An 18,638-nucleotide genomic window follows, 5' to 3' on the forward strand; every position below is an offset into this window, starting at 1 on the left:
TGGCTACGATAAATGTTGATCCCTTGTCAAAATTTCCAAATGTGTGGGAGTGGGAGGACCGAATGACAACGTTCAATGAAATCACGAAACATTATAAATTACAGAGGCCTGTTTACCCCCCTCCTCACCATAAACACAACAGGGCACAGTCTGTCCAATTGCGACAATTACAAACCAGATCCTATAGGAATCCAGTGCTACTACATGCTATGTATCCAGAGATCTACGCGACCGCTCAATGCAAAGGCTGTCAGGCACGAGCTTCCTTAAAACATATACTATGGGAATGCCAGGAATTAAAACCCAGTAATAAGAACGCAACCTCCATCGACAGCCTCGGCGCGCATTGGCTGGCCGTGCTGCTCAGTTCAGCACTGAACGATCAGCTATGGGCAATCCAGCGGGCCGGGGAAGCCGCTAAGAGGCATGACCTTCTAGCCGACACCTAGGCGGGAGCCCAGCCCACTAACACGCCGGATACAAAATAAAGTTTATTCTATCCATCCATCCAGATGGAATGATAAAATGTAAAAGGTCCATTTAGGATAAACTTATATGTTTAGGTGCACTTCAGATATTTGTGAGCATTAAAGGTATGCTTGCTTCAGATGTGCCATTTGCTACCATAGCTTGAGAAATAATGTTCTTCACTAGTGATAAGCTGCACGCAACATAACAAGGCATATTTTAACGCATCATATGGTATAACAGGCGACAATCTAGTAGAAATGATTGCGTTTTATGTGTTGTTAGATAAGAGATTTTCCCACAGTTGATTTTCTGCTACACAGTTTATGAGATTGCCTTAAAGGGCCCTTTCAGAGTTTTTCTTTTACTGCCTCCTGTGCAGTGTACGTAGCACTGAACATGAAATTGTAAAAAGTGGTGCACCAAAGCAGTACTAACACACATGTAAAGTTCAAAGCCTGAGCAGAAGATGAGATAATGCTTCTTGCACATCAGTCTGCCAGTGATGTTGCTGGTTGCTTTCAATTATTGCATGCCTCTTATAAAGATGTAATGAAAGTCTCACCTAATGATAGGCACTGCAGTGATAAAAGCAACATTTTACTTTGGAACCAGATTTTGGAGCGTTAAAAATGCTAGTTGGGAGTAGGTATTGGTGTTTTTGGAGAAGTTGGAAAGATATTCATAAACTATAATACTTATTAATAAACATATTGCTAATACAATAATCAAATCAAATCACAAGAAACAAATAATTAAGCACATGGATGGTCCCTGAACACTAAGCAAGATAAGCCACAAATATTTAAAATACAAGTGCTTGAGGAAGATGTGTTATAAAAGCGATGAAGTTGAGCATGAAATTATAAAAGTACCACATGTAACTATCGCCAAAGTAGCACTTTATAATTGGAATAAAATCACAGCAATGTGCTACTTTCGTATTCCACCAAAGTATCCACCTTCAAAAATAAGAAAAAAAAAACAGCTAAATGAGCAACACACTTTAAAATGCCAGTTCTTTCGGTATAAATGAGATAAAAGCTGATAAAATGGTTAAATGTATTCAATCACATATCAAGGTCGTCACAGATGAAGTTAGTAATCAGGACGGTATCAAATTAATATGACACACATTTTGATCAAGCAGTCTGCTTGCCAGGTACAAATATACAGCTAAATTAGACATATATAGTGCCAGTACATGTGGCATCAATATGCTAGTATGCAGCAATAAGCAAGCTACATACTAGAAAGATTAACAAAAACTAACAGACAATAATTTTAATCAAAGTATAGGGGATATTGTTAGTAGTAAATGTAATGTAAATGTGAAGAAAAGTGGATGAAAAGGTAACTTCCCATGGGCAGGTCTGAACCTGCAACCTTTGAATAACGTGTTCCATGCTCCACCAACTGAGCTACCACGACAGCCATCTCACCGTCCACTTTATGGAGTATATATGTGCATTTAAACGTGGGAACGTCAGTCAAGAGTTGTCAGTAGCCATGGCAGCAAGTGTGGAACACTTTTTTTTGGCTGTTGGTTTGACGTTGCACATAATCTTATTACGAGCTGGCAGCTGACCAATCATCCCTCGCATACTACCTGAAAGCACCGTGTCTACCAAAACAAGACCCTCGCAATAAATGAATTATAGACATTTGTGTCTTTTCATTCAAATTGTGACTAACAAAAAGAAATAAGCTCTCGAAAATCCCTTTCTCCTTCATACTAGGAAGATAGCATATAAAGCTTGTTTTTGGCTTCATTCAGACTTGCTGGATGATCACACGGTCCAAATTACTTGTTTTCAGTTTCCCAATGCCATTTTGAAGCAGGTTCAGAGCAGTTACTAACAAACTCTACTAACACTAAGGAGCAGAATTTTTTTTCTAGCAGTTTGGAGCAGCACTTTGAACACTGCCATTGCAAGCCATTTCGCAGTGCGACTATAATTGAAAAACTTTTCATTTCATCGTCAAAGGCAGATGCACACAAGCTTGCACAAATTGCTGCACTCTCCAAACTGACATTAATGAGCTGAACAGCCGATGACCCACCTTTAGAGAAGATTGAGTAACGTATGAGCAGGACTATTTCTTCACTCACAAGGGCAATTGGCTATCTGAAAATGGAGGTCCCTTTGCATCTGATAATGTGTAAAGAATGTTTTTTTTTTAAATTTCTAGGGCATGACAGTGTGGTGTAGCTGGGACCGTAAGAATGTTAGTGTGTCAAGGCAGTCAACATGTGCAGTCACTCGCATCAGTCTTGAAAACAAGCGTACAGACTTCCGATGGCAAAAATCTCTCAAAATGTTTTGCTCTTAGGGCTCGCTTATGCTCAGACTCGCCAAAAGTTTCCTTAGCCACACTCATGTTCATGAAAATTTTCTTCAACCGAACTCGCAGCCCGATCAGAGTACTAGCAAGTGGACTCACAAGTTCGTTAGCCTAGAATTAGATTTTCCCACCGTGGTGTCAGTGCTTTTTAACACCACTATCTCAAGTAATCAATGCTCTCCTTGGCATATTTATAGTACCTTCAAATATGAATTACGAGTGCTCGCAAACCAGTAAGACAATTATTTTTGAAAGAGAAGACAACATGAGATACATTCATCAATAACTTCCCTATACGAGTTGGCGGGCGAAAGTCAAAGCACTCCCATTTAGCTTGCGCATCTAGTCAATAAATATTTAAATAATGTATGGATAACACTGCTTTGAAATATGTCTAAGTAGATGCAAATATAACCATCAATCCAAGTAAGACTAATATTAGAGCTGAAGCTAGACCATAGATTGGGAAAAGTGGAACACGCAGTGAATCACTTAATCTTATGCTTTGGACTCTCTTTGACTTGGACTCTACAAAATTTTCTGGAATTGAGCTCACTTAGACTTGCACATGAATATTTTCTTCAACCAGACTTGAACACATCAACATGTTAGTGGCCAGGACTCGCAGCTCAATCCGAGATAGTCTACTCATGAGCAAGTTCGCCGACCTATTGTCACAGAAAGTGGCATTTGTGTTCAAATAAAATAACTGCTTTGTCAATTTTACTAGCATTACATCACCGTACTCCAGAGACCTAGAATAACCAATGAAAGCATTGTGTCACAGGGTGCCTTTAAAGGGACGCTAAAGCAGAACACTGAACAGACAAGTTAATGAATTTACTCAGATAACTTTTATGTCATTATGTCGCCATTCTACGCTTTTAATAGAGGAGAACCTTCTCTATTTCACTTTCAAATTTCGGACCAAAATCTCCCTGTACAATGTTATGAATTTCAAACAGTATTTTAGTACTATGGTGAAATTGGCCTAATAAAAGTAAAACTATATTATGCCTACGACCCCTCACAGTACAACGTAGGTAGATCATTTTTACTGACTAGAACTACATACAACTTGGGAGACGCCACCAAAACCTATAATGTCGCAGTGTTTGGTGCGGAAATTTCAAGGTGATGTTTCCACTGATTTTCTTTGCGTTATCTCACTTCTGAAGAGTCTACTCCCGCTAAGAGGCGTTATTGGTACTGTGAATTTGCAACTTACTAATGCACAGAAGTTTTTTTGCTATAGTGTCCCTTTAAAAAGAAACAACAAATTTTGATGGTACCAATTTTCTTCAGCACAATGGAAAGTTTACCGGTGATTGTCAAATAACGAAATGGTAATTGACACTACCGTGAAACATTTATCAGAATTTTTCAGTGTCACTACGCGCATGGCAACACATGCTTGAAACAGTGAGAGAGAGAGCATGTAGTGTTCGATTTGATCGATATGTGGGGTTTAATGTCCCAAAACCACCATACGATTATAAAAGCCGCCGTAGTGAGGGCTCCGGAAATTTCGACCACCTGGGGTTCTTTAACTTGCGCCAAAATCTGAGCACACGAGCCCACAGCATTTTTGCCTCTAACGAAAATGCAGCCGCAGCAGCCGGGATTCTATCCTCGACCTGCGGGTAGTATTTAGTGTTCAAGTGCCGTGGTTTACCGCACATGCGACCCGGCTCGACGTGGTCCATTGGCCATCTTGAAGGCAGCATCGCTTCTCACCGTGTAGATCCCTTTACCTCGTAAGCAGCACAGACTTGGGCGGGGCTAGACAATGATTTCCGTACTCTAATTTTGAGGAGTAACTATGGTGCACTTGACAGCATCAGAGTGATTATGCACAGCAAAGCCATTGACTTTATAAGCTCTCGTTAGTTTTAGAACATTAAAAAAAATCCTGCTTAGCTTGCAAAAAAAAAAAATGCTTGAATCTCACTAAAACTCATGGTCTTTTCATTTCCACCACAGTCTAATTGCATGCTCTGGCGAGTTGTCAGTCTCCTTAAAAAACATAAAAGCCGATATGGCTGTCCCAACTGTTATTACACATGTCATCGATTCATATGGGTGTGGGAGGATTGCACACACCTGCGTGCCTGTTCTCGCAAGCCTTCATTAGCATGAAAATATTCTTTGTGGACAACTTTTGTTAGTTACGGTAGTGCATGAAGTCTCTTCCTCTCAAACTAGAGCATTATCAGGACGCAGCCAGCAGTGTTTATAGGCTCTTTTTTTCTGTCATTATCTAGTTTATGTCATAAGCACTAACATTTTTTCACGGTTATAACGATTTATTGAAACTTAGTGCCACTGCTGGAAGCATGATACAATATGCCATTTGAGCCAATATTTTTTTTAATTACTGCCAAAATAATGAAGTAGTAAGCCAACAAGTTCTAGTGTCGTAAATTTTTGACATGGAGTGTTTAATAAAACTAAGACAGATGGGAGAGGAAGAACCAAATCAGACGAGCACATTTTTGTAGTAAGGAATGCTTCTAACGAGACTAAGCATAACATTTAGAGCAATCTATTTTAATACAGAGTCCTTGAGTACAAGTCAAGAAACTAGAGAGAAAAAGCTACACAACAAATATGCACTTTTTATGCAGCTTTAAGCAACATAAACAGACTTCCCTTATATTAAAGAACTTGCAACCTTTTATAAATAAAATGCAATATAAAATGTGACCATTTATGCAAGCGCTACATAACACTTGTCACTACATAAAATACAAACAAGAAAAAATGTAAAATATACTATGCACAACATAAAATACTTATATAGCCCATGCAAAGTGGTTATGATACATTGAAGAATTGAGATACCAAGGAAACAAATTGGGGGAAAAACTGCAGCATTTACTGGTCCCCTCGTCTATAGCTGTATTAATTTTCTTTCCATTCCAGCAAGGAACGAACGAGACTAATGTGGGACAGGCGCTTTTGATAAAATGCCTCTTACAGCAGTTACAGAAAATACACAAAGGAATTAGCTACCTACATTTTTGGAACAGTACTGACTATACATATGTTCATTACAAGCATTTGTGATATAGGTGTCTCAAGTTGCAGTGTTTTTTTTTTAACACTGCTACTACAAGCACGGTCATAATTTGACAGAAACATGGCAGGAAACAATTTTGTGTATTTACACATTTTGCAAATGGGGAGCTTAAAGCCAGCAAAGGCAACTGCAAATTTTTAGTGTATTCAAGGAGATTCATCACTGTCCATGATCACGAACGCTTTTGTTAAGCGCCTGCGAACCACCACTTCATCATCGGAACTTGACTTGCTGGCATCCTCTTCACTTTCCGATGACACCACATGAACAGATGTTTGCCTTGAGTGAGAGGCTGAAGCTTGTTGCACTTTCAGCGGTGTCACATCCACTTCAGCATATTCTACAGACTTAGCAAGGGCCTCCTGAAAGGGACTCGGTGGCATCTTTTGGCATTGTGATGGCGAAAATTGCAGTGGCGAGCCTACAAAAAATGGTGCGATTCGCTTTGGAGGAGTAGACAATGGCGTACTGTGGAACCTAGGCTGGCTGAAAGATGCCCTTGCAGGACATGAAGGACTGCTTGCTGCCGTTCCAGGCAAAATATTCTGCAGCTCACCGAGACCTCTTGGTGGGGCTCTAGTGTTACCGTTTCCTTCCTTCTGCAGGACAGAGGGAGAAAGCTGCAAGTGTTTTGCCTCTGTCTGGAATAATAATGACTGATTAGGAGAACGCAGCAAACGCTTTTTTACGAGCCTCTTTCCTTGTTCAGTAGTGTGCAAAGACTGGCCAATGGCATCCTTGTTAACCTCTTCACATGCCGACTTTTGAGCAACTTTGTCGGAACAATCTTGTAGAGTTGCCTTGCGAGAGAGAATGCCTTCCTCCAGTCCTAAAAGAGAAGGCAACTTTCTTTGTTCTCTTGTGTTGTGCTTGTCCTGCACCGAGAGCTTCAAATTCGGCGACACATGCAGTTCTTCAAACGAACCCTCTGCCATTAGATGTTCATCCTTGACTAGCAGTTCCACATTTGACTCTTCCACATTCACAATTTTCACATCACACCCTGCATTATTTTCAACCTGACCATCAGTCTTCGCAAGAACCCTCTCGTCAGCTGTACTTAAAGGAGCTTGCTTATTCATCTTGAAACTTTCACTGCTGTCCACTTCTTCAGGAGCATCTGAAAACTCCTCATCTGTGTCTAAAATAATCCTCATGTCCTCATCTGTGTCCAGATCTTCACCAGATGGAAAGAGCTCTTCCTCAGAGTCATTAACTAAAATGCTAACTTTGTTTTCAGAAGCCTGAACTGTCATGCAAGCCAGTGACTTATTAAGAGAGTCGACACCATCAATAAGGACATCATCGTCATCATCGGGCACCACCAAAGCCTTGTTCCACTTGGATGACATACCTTCGTCTTGGGCCTTGTTCTCACCAAGATTATCGTCATCATCATCAGGCACCACCAAAGCCTTGTTCCACTTAGATGACATACCTTCATCTTGGGCCTTGTTCTCACCAAGATTATCGTCATCATCATCATCAGGCACCACCAAAGCCTTGTTCCACTTAGATGACATACCTTCATCTTGGGCCTTGTTCTCACCAAGATTATAGTCATCATCATCAGGCACCACCAAAGCCTTGTTCCACTTGGATGACATACCTTTATCTAGGGCCTCATTGTCACTAAGCAACACATTTGGCTTGGGCAACCATGCTGGGTGCTCTACTGGTCGTAGTTTCGTGACGTTGTTCACTGGCACAGTAAAGTACTTCTTGTTTTGAATCTCGTCTAATGCCATATCACTCTCTACTGTGATCAGATGTTGAGCCATCCTGGCACGCTCCTTTACACGCTCTATTTCTCCAGGCACAAATTCATCTTTCGCAGCTTCCCGGGATTCTTCAGAAAACATGAGGTCATGATGACTGATACCAAAGATGTTCTTTGTTTGCAAAAGAGCAATGTGATCATTAAGAGCAGGGTCCGAGTTTTTGTCCCAGGAGTGCATTTGAGAAAGCTGGACCTGCGTACCAGAGTAGTTAGGGTTTTCAAGACTGAAAAGCTCCCTCAGCTCTTGTTTTGTGAAGTAGCGCATGGGGTCATTTTGCTTTCCAGTCGTTTGCTTTATGATAGAGTCCTTGAATATCTGACGCCGATAGATCTTCTCCTCAACTGTGCTGCATGTTATCAAACGATACACCACGACATTTTTTTGCTGTCCTATGCGATATGCACGGTCAACAGCTTGAGCATCTGTTGCTGGGTTCCAGGAAGGATCGTAGATAATGACCCTGTCAGCAGCAGTCAAAGTGAGCCCAACACCTCCAACCTGAGTGGTAAGAAGAAACACATCAGCACTGTCCTTGGCTTGAAACTGCGAGACTATGCGATCACGCTCGCACATTTTGTTGATTGTACCATCAAGACGAGCAACTCTGAAGCTCCTGTTGGTGAGAATTCGACTAACAATATCCAAAATCTTTCTTGACTGCGAGAAAAATAGTGTGCGGTGACCTTCAGCTTTGAGAATTGTCAGAAGTTGCAAAACAAATGTCATCTTTCCAGATTCTTCAAGGAGAACATTGTCTGTTACATCTTCAATTGAAATCTTCTTTCCTTCTTCCTTTTCGAGAAGTTCTTCAATTTCTTCTCTTGTCATGTGGTCATACATTCCCATTTGAACACATGCTCGCTTTGAAAGAAGCCTTGGATGATCACAAATTTTTTTCAGCACAGTCAGCTGCACAAGGGGAGATTTCTTAGTCATGAGGATATTGGCTACTTCATCAGACTCCAGAAACTCTCGATATATTTTCTTCTGTAGACTAGACAGGTATATCCAAATCACAAGGTCATTCTTCTTTGAAGAGAAGGTTAGCTTGGCTTTGTCATCTTTACTGTTCTTTTTTTTTTTCGGTGTTTCTGTCTTTGTTCTCCGCAAAAAGTATGGCTTTATCAAACGACGCAGCTGCCTCGCTATCTCCTTGCCCAAAAGATTCTCTCCTGTGGTGGCATCCTTTTCACGTCCCCTATTGATAGGGGTCTCATACTGGCGCTTAAATGTTGCCAATGAGCCGACAAGTGCACCTTGGTGTGTAAAGTTGAATAGTGCCCATAGCTCTTGGAGATTGTTCTGAACAGCTGTACCTGTAAGTACAAGTCTCTGCTTAGCTGGAATCTCGTAGATGGCTTTTGTTGTTTTAGTTTGGTTTTTGATTTTGTGGCCTTCATCAAGAATCAGGTAACACCAAACAAATTGTTCGCCATTCCTGTTACAAAATTCTTGATGGCTTGTTTGTGCCAAGCCATAGCTTGTCAAGAGGACGCCGCCACGGCGCTGCACCCTTGCCAGGTTTCTCTCCCTTTCTTTTTTCGACCCAGAGTGGTACTCGTAAACATCAATGCCTGGTGCCCAGCCTTCAAATTCTTTCTTCCAGTTGGCAATTAGAGATACAGGCATAATGATCAAGACACTCTTAATCATTTCACTGTCAAACATGCCTGAAAGGAAGGCGATGACTTGAATAGTTTTGCCTAAGCCCATGTCGTCGCCAAGCACACCCCCACGTTTCTTGAGGTACAAGTCCCACATCCATAGCAAGCCGGTCCTCTGGTAAGTATAAAGTCTTCGCTCGATGGCTTGACACAGGTAGAAACCATTGCCGATTTCAACCATGTCACTATCACTACCTTCTTGGGCTTGCTCACTTTTCAAAAACTCTCGCATCTTCTCTATCTTAGCCTGGAGGCGGTCATCGGCCTGATGCTCGGCAGCTCTTTCGAAAGCCTGTAGAGCTCCCTGGACATTCCCTTGCTTCAGAAGCTTCTTGCCTGAAACAGTTTAAAAGGACATGTTTTATTAAAAAAACTCTTTAAAGAACTAATATTACCACAGTAGCCATAACAATCTCTGCCCATAATGTATCATGACAGTCGCCTTGTACAGGGTGCTCAAGATAATGTGGCTAACTGTAGACAGGAGAGAAACTCATTTCATTTGCAAGAACTAGACTAAGCTTCCCTGCTACGTATGGGCCATCATCACAGAGAAAATAAAGCAAGTGATAATGCAAATCGTTTAGAGGCTCCAATATAAAAAAATCACTCATACGATTAAGACTATGGGGCCTTTCAATTGTCACTTTAGCTGCTATCACTCTACAGAAGCTGCTAATCAGATGCTACTCAAAATTATGGACAGATATTCTATTCTGACTAGAGCAGCTGAATTCTGGTGCCATACTCCGAGCTCAGCAAACAAGGCTCAGGAGCACCTGGAACATGCTCAAGATAATGTGGGAGATCTACAAAATCAACAGCATACCAATGCCTCCGCGGCAAGGTTGGATCAGTCCCAGTTTCAGCTTTAAGACTATATAAAATAGCTGTACTTACTGCTTCAGGAAGTACAGCACTAATGTATTAGTTTCTCTGGCTCAAAACGTTTTTTTTTTGTTTCCTTAGTGCAAGAAAATTTATCACCTAGTTCATCACTGGCCTGCACCTGCTTGAAGAGGTGCAGTCAAGCTTGAAGCAGACGATTTCGTCCAGCTAGTGAATTTGTGTCAATGAAGCACTCTGCCAAGTGTTTTAAAGTATTGCGCTTCTCTGATAAAAAAGATTCATGCTCTTGCATATGTTGCGGGGCTTCTTAATGAATACAGGCAACTCTTCTTTTATGTATGCGCTGTTGCGCAAGAGCTAAGAGCTTATGGTGCCTTAGGGCTCGGATGGCCTGGAGGAGAATTTAGGAGTGTCTTGCATCCAGCTACTCTTGCAGTTGTAGTGAGAAAACACTTAAGTAGATGCACTTGTAGACAAAAAGAGGAGCAAGTCTATGAACGTATGCATATCACCACCTACTATTCACCTACATATGTGCTGCACTCCGAGAACGTAGCAGTGAAATATTCTTACCCCCCCCCCCCCCACACACACACACACACACACACACATCCACAAGGAAATGCCATCAAGTGCACATTAAAAGCACTTTGCTACTTATTCACATTGACTATTGTTGTCGATGATTTCTGCACGATTTTATCATGCTGCCAGCAATGGAAACATCTATTAGGTGGCAGGCAAGTAAAATCATTCAGGCGTAACCAGTGTATTGGAACGGATTAAAACCGAAAACAAGAAACGGTACTTCTGACTGGGTATAACCGAAATGTTATCCAATATTTCGTTCCAGAGCGAAGCCAAAATTTATTTTTCAGTTCATGCGGAAACTTGGTCACTCAGAACAACGAGGTCTGGCAACGTGAGCAATAATGCACAATACACCGCACTAGCATGCATTGCAGACAAGAATTCCAAAGTAAGAATGTGTTGAAATTGTGTGAAAACAAACAGTGGGAACCATAGGTTTTTATATTAACGCAAGTACTTTCTCGTGCCTGAACCAACCACCGTGGTGTAGTGGCTAAGACACTCTACTGCTGACCCGCAGGTCGCAGAATCAAATCCTGGCTGCGGCGGCTGCATTTTCGATTGAGGCAAAAATGCTAGAGGCCCCTGTGCTTAGATTTAGGTGCACACTAAAGAACCCCAAGTGCTCGAAATTTCCACAGCTGTCCACAATGCCATCTCATAACCATATGATAGTTTTCGGACATTAAACCCTAACTACTATTATATTCATGAGCCTGTGACACATGCCAGCGTAGAGAGGGCATATGAACAGCAGTCTCGCGTACGAGAGATAAGCTCAATGACTGGCTGCTTCCGCGATCATGCTCACTCCGATTCAAAGTAATATGCCCGCTAAAAAAAAATTCGTAATTCACTTCTATAACGTCGAAGGGCACTGGTTTACACAAATTTGTAGAAATTCATGGTACAGTTAGTAGTGCTCCTCTTCACAATGTGCACGGGAAGGTGTCCTCAATACACGACAAATCAAATGCTTTCATCATTAACCCAACTTCAAATTTTTGCATACAAAAATAAATAATATTACAAACAGTTACGAAACATCTTTTTTTTTCATTCCAATAAATGGAAAGCAACTTCTTGTTGTGGAATGACACTAATTTTGTTCTGATGCCCTGGCCATAACAGTATGCATATAGCAAACAACTCTCATCATGTGCCTTGTCTTTTGCCCATGCAGGCCAAAACTTGTTCCCAAAAAAATGCACCCAAATTTTAAAGGTACTTCTGCAGATGGTTCGCATTTCAAGTTTGTGCTCAGCTGCGAATGAACAAACAGGCGAGTACACGACGATGCAAGCACTACTGCTGCAAAACTCCACCTTGTGCACTTTCAGCCATAGTAAAACTTTCGAGACACAAGCAGCGAGAAACAATAAAATTCATTCTCCTCACACTTACAAGTCCTGTGCTGACATTGTAATCCCAGGAAATCTAATGTCTTTAATGAGACTACTCCAAAATACAAATCCAAATGCTCAACAGAGTGTTTGGCGTTATATCAGACGTAAAGATAGCAGCTGTTGAAGTTACGTTTAGCTACGTCAAGACCCTTAAAAGTTACTGCCAGTGGCCTAGCATGTCGTGCTTGGCACAAGGAGAACCTTGGTTCAAACTTTGTTGCAGGTGTTCTTTTTCTCTTTTTTTTTGAGCACTCTTAACATTATCATCAATTCTCCAATAGTGCCGCTTATATTTTTTCATAAAGAAAATCGCCTCAGTGGCAGCGGCGGACGCCCCAACCTGCGTCGTTACAGGATCTGTACTCTTTTTGCCAGTACGTGAAACAGTCTGACAAAACAAACCACACATGTTTCAACGCACAAGTGATGTCCGTGAACTGGCGATACGACAGTGAAACTGAACGCATTACTGCTTGGACCTTTAGGCACCGGTTTCTTTTTTATGCTCACGCTGGGCCCTTAGGTCAAGTATTTCAGGCCTTGACACATCATGAAAAATAAAATAAGGACTTGCCGGGGACTTAATGTGAAATGGTATGGAGAACACAATGCACATGCCTTCACATTTACTGCACTATATGAAAACAGTGCTGTTGATCTGACCTACAGCACACCTGTGCTATTTGCCGTGAGATAGTTTCAACAAGGTGAACCGTTTTTTTTCATTCAAAATGTGGACCACAAGGCACACTGTCAACAAGCATTGACATTCTTCAACATCCAGTTTTCCTTCGAACTTGTTATCCCAACTTTTCAGTTAACTTTGAGCGAGTTGCCTCAGGAATTCAAGTCGAGTCACTAATCGTGTGTTGTGAAGAAGCACCACACATTGCTTATGCCTACGTCGAACATCGTGAACATCGCTTACAACCATTTCTTGCAACAAGTTGCAGCCTGGTAGGCTCCTACGTATACATCCATCTAATCAGTGCCTCTCGTGAAGCAGCTAAATTGGGTAAGGGCACTAAGATGACACACTTTGATCTCCTGTGCATGTGAAGATAACTTCGCATAAGGGCTTTTATTTCCTACACCCGAGGAGCTCCTTGGCGATCCATCACATTGTCCTTCATACTCTGCTTCATTTTCATTACAGTACCATCCAGCAATGCAAAAACCACTATAAGCGCCATCTTAGCACCTGCTCTAAGCTGTCTACTACTTAGGTTGACTGCCATCTAGGCGAACAGAAAGTCAGATAGTCAAAATTCCTCAAGTACTCCACTGCTTCGTCCCTCAGTCATATCATGGTTTTGCATGTTAAACTTCAGCAGTTATTATATATAATAATTGGGTTGTCTATGAGACTACTGGAATCCTTATACGCGAAATCCTCGTCTCAGTCAGTGGCAGCCTCCGATAGTCTATTGCAGATAGCAGACATATTTATTGTCCTCTTCGACTATTCTAGCTATTTCATTTAGGATAAACCTAGGCATACAATAAATTGGCACATGAGTGTTAAACTTCAGCAGTTATTATATATAATAATTGGGTTGTCTATGAGACTACTGGAATCCTTATACGCGAAATCCTCGTCTCAGTCGGTGGCAGCCTCCGATAGCCTATTGCAGATAGCAGACATTTTTATTGTCCTCTTCGACTATTCTAGTTATTTCATTTAGGATAAACCTGGGCATACAATAAATTGGCACATGAGTATACCAGAATCGCCCAACAAAGAGTGTAAAACGAAGCCTTAAAGCCTGGCGTGATAGTGGTGGCAACATGTAGACCACGCTTGTTTCCGAGCAGAACACCGGTTAATCTATTTCACATTTTCACTGGAGATCGCATCGTACAAATACTATACAGGGACATGTGCATCACGCTACTGCAGAAAGTAATACTACAAAGAAATCTGCTCACACGAAGAAGCATTGCATTCCAACGAGCTAAAACATAGAATCGCGATTTCGCAACAGAGCAGCTCCTCAATAGACATAGTAAACTTCTGCCACATGGTGTTGGTAAGGGGTACCCTAAGCTATCCCAAGGCATATTTCTGGCGCGGTTTTTCAAACCTTAATAAATTGAAAGACTCCGTAAGGATACGCATGAGCATATTATGGTCACGCTAGTACCCAATAGATTAATTCAGCAAGCGGCGGTGCTAAACGTAACAGTTACTGTGGCTAGGTATTATTAACAGTCTAGTTAAAGATAGATTTAGTGAACCCTTGCTTTTCACACCGACGGCAAGGCGACTTCGCCCGCGTTTGCAAGACCAGCCAGAACTTGCTCAGGGACAGCAGAAGCAAAAAAAAAAAAAAAAAAGGAGTTATTTTCGTCTGTGCATTGGACGTAACCACGAAAAAAGCATTGCACAGTGGACGTAACTAGGCAGAAGACGTAAAGCTAGACGTAGCACTAGCATTGGTTGTGGCGGCTATAGTTACGTCTGGGCGTAACCGTAGCCACACCGAGTGCTCAAACCATGAGTTGTCACTTCGAGGAAACAGACGGAAAACCCTATGGCGCCATGAGAAATAATGCTCCCTCGAAAGCTACGACTATAATGTGCTAGACGCTCGAAGGGCACACAATGCCTACACTGTTCAGCTAATTTTGAAAATAACCGTACAGGGCCTAGTGTCGGTATCTCACTTCAACTGATCCTGCAACCGCAAAAGCCATAGCTGCCTCATGTGCAGTCAAACGGAAGAGACTGTTGTCGCCTTTGCGGTCCTCGTGAAACGGCCAAAATATATTAAATAAAGCCGCGTTGCTTAGCACGTAGTTTATGCACTGATTTTCGTTTCCCTCGTGACCTGGCAGAGGAGACTGTAACGTAATGGTAGCTCAACTAGCATGCGATGTCACACTGAACTGGCAAAGCCAGTGCAATGCGACATCGCATGCTAGTCGAATAGTGTACGCGACGAAAAACAACGTACAGCTAGCGCTCTACAAAAAGGGAAGAAAGAGAAAACGCCTCAGTACTTCTGCAACACTTGTCGTGACCTTGTCACATCGTCTATATATCACTTACCTTCAGACTTGTGGAACTTGAACTGCGAGGACTTATCGTCGCCGTCTGTTTCACCAGCCGAAGCCATGACTGTACAACGCAAGGGGTGGCGATGTCAGCGAGTTATTGCTGCTCAAGGTACAACCTGCAGGCCTTTCAGAAAGACCACCTCCGAGAAAGCATGTTAAAACACATGCATTTTGGTCGTCCGCGAAAACGGTTCGCGCCGACTGCAGCACTCAAGTCGCGACCGGCGCCTCTTGAGGGCTTTAAATGCGCCCGCACCAACCGTTTCGCTCGTTCGATTGGCTTCTGCGCTTGCGCAGCGTAGTCAACCAGCGTAGCTTTCGCGCGCCCACGGGTCCACGAGCACGGCCGCGAGCCATCACGAGCCACGCCAAGCGATGATGATAGTTGTGAGTTCTGTTCAGCTGTGCATGGTTCTGTGGTTGTGACTAAACTGTAACAAGAATTGTGCAAAAACGTTTTTTTATTTTATACTTTAAGCATAATCATACAGAAATTACGCTTTTTTTTAATTTTCAAGGTTTTGCAAGCTGTGGTCATAACCACCGTGTTTTTTATTGTTTTTAGTGGTTTTTGTGCGGAGGAAGTTTGTTTTTATCTTTCCTCCATGGGCGCCATGGGTTTTTGAGTAATGGCGTAATGATGTAAGACATGCTGTAAGATGTCTCGGACGTAATTTGGACCACGATTTAAACAGGTACCCTCGCGCGTGCTTGCAGTGAGGTTGTATTGCTCCGTGAGGTTGTATTTTCGGTTAAAGCCATGTCTTCGAGCGTAATAGTTGCTGGCCTAGCTCTTGCCGCTGTGGGATTTACAGGGCGTGCGCTGCTACGCTCATCCAGAGCATGGTCGAAAACTTTGCAAGAAAGCTTGAAGAATTTGCCCACTGCCGAATCCTTTGCCGGTTCGAAATACTACAAGGGCGGGTTTGAAACGAAGATGAGCAAGCGAGAAGCTGGCCTCATCCTTGGTGTGAGCCCTTCCGCAAGCAAATCGAAGCTGAAAGATGCACACAAGAGGATCATGCTGCTGAACCATCCAGACCGTGGAGGCTCTCCTTACCTGGCTGCTAAAATCAACGAAGCGAAGGACTTACTTGAGAGCGGCAAGTCAAAATAGCTGCAGAACTGCATTAAATATGCACAACTTTAGTGCTGGACCGTAGTGCTTCTTCCAGTGAGTGATGAGAACGCTTCATCAATGCATGACAACGATTAGTCTAGTAGAACTCGTTGCTGGGCTGGTTGGTACATGTCCGGATAAAATAGTCACGAGAAGTGCGTTTATATCAGCCTCTTTCCTCAAGGAATAAACAGTTTTAAGTGAGCGCCCGTGGTGTATATGTGTTTTTCTTCCTTTGTGTAGTGAATTCGGCGCGAAGTTGAGTCGTTTATCCAGACCATAATTAGGATTCTGTTGAAGTTTATTAAATGCTCTTAGTGTTTACTTTCAAGCATCTGCAATTGAATTTAGACAAAAACAACCGATTCCTAGCCTTGGCTCATAATTTAGCAGTGACTGGGGTGCGTAAATTAATTTTTTTTCCATGTGGAGTCTTGGGCACGTTTTTATTTCTCATTTTCGGCACACATGAAAATTTACAGTGCCATGATGGAGCGTATTAATTTTTTATAATACGCTGCATGATGCAACAAACACTTGTGAAGCTGGGAGTGAAACACTTCAAAGCAGAAAGCTGTAGCCACAGCAGGCGTCACCAAAATTGGCATTTCATACTCGTGTACATGTTGGTATTGTGCGCCAATGCATTGTTGTGCAGCTCTCTACAGACCAGTTACACAAATGGTTAGACCAGTTGCACTTCTTATTGTGGCTTGAACACTAAAACAGGAGCCTTTCCCAGTGTAGTTGCTCATCAAAGTCCACTTAAGAATGATGCATCAGCCTTGAAATGCTGCATTGAAAACACCTTGGCTTGGAACTTGCACAGTGGACAGCTGCATCTTTTCGTTTTCTGAAAAGACATTTGAAAGCAAGTTGTAGGTGTGCATGAAACAATTGTGGCAACTTGTGAGCTGTATTGCAAGATGCTCTAATTACTTTATTTCACTGAATTAGTGGTAAACAAAACTTAGTGAATAATTAATTGTAAATAAGCCAAGAACTGGCCACAGGTAAAATACGAGACTGTAACTTCAGATTTTGTGCTCGATGCTTTTGCTGTTGAGGTACCACAGCATCATTTTTGGTGTATTTGTACGTGTTTTGGTATGCCACAACTGACCCAGGTTGTGTTAACCAGTGCCACCAGTCACGGATATGGAGGTTCATGTGAAGCATGTTAACCACAGGCATCGCGCAGCACATGAGCTGCTTGGATAACATTGGTGAACACACCCTCTTAGGCTACCTAAAAAGCAACAAAGGTGCCAGAACTGAGACCACATAAAGAACTGAGAAGCTCAGTTTCTGTTTTTTGCAGTCGCAATGCAGGCAACAGAGTGTGAGAACCAAGCAAAGCATACAGAAAATCACTGCATTTCACTTGATTAAAATAAAAAAAAGTCATGGTGGGTAGTAAAAAAAGCATGAAATGCAAAGATACGGGTTTGAAGCACTCTTGAGGCCATATTTTTTTTGCCCATTTTCATTTCCTTTCTTTACAATTTCTTCATTTTGTTTAAGTAGAAAGAAGTAATCTTCCTTATGCTTTAATCAGTTGTCATTATTGTTTGGCTTCATTATGACCCCAGATAAGAGAAACTGAGTTTCTCCATGTCAAAGGTAGCACAGCTAGAGGTTAACTTCTTGACACTAGTGTAAACATGCTGGTAAAACAATAATTAAATTAAACCTGTGATGTTGTTTTACATGCTAACACTTTTTTTTATCATTTCATTGCTTCTAAGCCTAGATAGGCAAAGTATCCACATTTAATAGTTTTGTGAATGGCTGCCATAGGTGAATATTGTCACAATGCAGAAACAGCAGCAGTTGAATATGCTTTAATTGTACCAGAACACTGGCAAACTGATCGGATGAGAACCTCGTCTTTCTCTCCCGCTTCGCATGCTCTTGGTTGTTCACTTGGTGCTGCATATTCAATGCGGGATTTGTCCCCCTCCAGAGAGCAGCATCCCGATGCTTTTCTGCAAAAGACAGTGCAGTAGATGTATGGTGCAAATCAGTCCGAACAATAGGGCTTCATTCGCACAACGTGCATGATTTCTGGTTTTTGCTGACGAGTTGTCGAGGGGCTGTCAGTAACGACCACGTAATTAATGTCACTCAGACGTTGTACGACTGTGTAGGGGCCAAAATACCTCTTCAGCAATTTTTCAGACAGTCCCCGACGGTGCCCACGCTTTCTCGCCGGCCCGACAGACGACATGTCGGTGTCGCAGATTATAACGTTGGGCATCGTAATTTTGC

The 18,638-nt window shown here is 42.1% G+C and overlaps 3 protein-coding genes across 5 annotated transcripts in view; 1 reads left to right on the plus strand and 2 right to left on the minus strand.

Annotated features, from left to right (window-relative positions):
* Positions 1 to 5,099: 5,099 nt before the first annotated feature.
* On the minus strand, positions 5,100 to 15,594 carry LOC119187880 (DNA excision repair protein ERCC-6-like). 2 transcript variants are annotated; one of them, XM_037435984.2, is made up of 2 exons: positions 15,240 to 15,594; positions 5,100 to 9,677 (listed from the first exon to the last, which is right to left on the minus strand). In XM_037435984.2, exons 1-2 carry the CDS (start codon positions 15,304 to 15,306, stop codon positions 6,043 to 6,045), a joined length of 3,702 nt encoding a protein of 1,233 aa, XP_037291881.2. In that variant the 5' UTR covers positions 15,307 to 15,594; the 3' UTR covers positions 5,100 to 6,042. The 2 variants fall into 2 exon arrangements, with proteins under 2 accessions (XP_037291881.2, XP_075734898.1); XM_075878783.1 differs by lacking the exon at positions 15,240 to 15,594 and adding an exon at positions 14,117 to 14,207.
* Positions 15,595 to 15,818: 224 nt separating this feature from the next.
* LOC119187882 (mitochondrial import inner membrane translocase subunit TIM14) lies at positions 15,819 to 16,572 on the plus strand. The gene has a single exon (XM_037435989.2). It carries the CDS (start codon positions 16,008 to 16,010, stop codon positions 16,362 to 16,364), a length of 357 nt encoding a protein of 118 aa, XP_037291886.1. The 5' UTR covers positions 15,819 to 16,007; the 3' UTR covers positions 16,365 to 16,572.
* Positions 16,573 to 16,794: 222 nt separating this feature from the next.
* LOC119187881 (ileal sodium/bile acid cotransporter) overlaps positions 16,795 to 18,638 on the minus strand; it is a 150,678-nt gene continuing 148,834 nt past the window's right edge. For both annotated transcript variants that reach the window (XM_075878784.1, XM_037435986.2), the window contains one exon: positions 16,795 to 17,220. In XM_075878784.1, coding sequence (XP_075734899.1) covers positions 17,147 to 17,220 — 74 coding nt within the window. In that variant the 3' untranslated portion in view covers positions 16,795 to 17,146. The remainder of the gene's footprint in view (positions 17,221 to 18,638) is intronic.

Source organism: Rhipicephalus microplus, chromosome X (assembly GCF_043290135.1).
Source record: "Rhipicephalus microplus isolate Deutch F79 chromosome X, USDA_Rmic, whole genome shotgun sequence".
NCBI lineage: Eukaryota > Metazoa > Arthropoda > Arachnida > Ixodida > Ixodidae > Rhipicephalus > Rhipicephalus microplus.

Bases quoted from the DNA above. Each gene is read 5' to 3' on its own strand.
- LOC119187880 (XM_075878783.1), bottom strand. From the start codon at position 14,192: ATGTCTATTGAGGAGCTGCTCTGTTGCGAAATCGCGATTCTATGTTTT. The intron at 9,678-14,116 runs GTGAGCAGATTT...AAACTGTTTCAG, and splicing joins GGAATGCAATGCTTCTTCGT to GCAAGAAGCTTCTGAAGCAA.
- LOC119187882 (XM_037435989.2), top strand. From the start codon at position 16,008: ATGTCTTCGAGCGTAATAGTTGCTGGCCTAGCTCTTGCCGCTGTGGGA.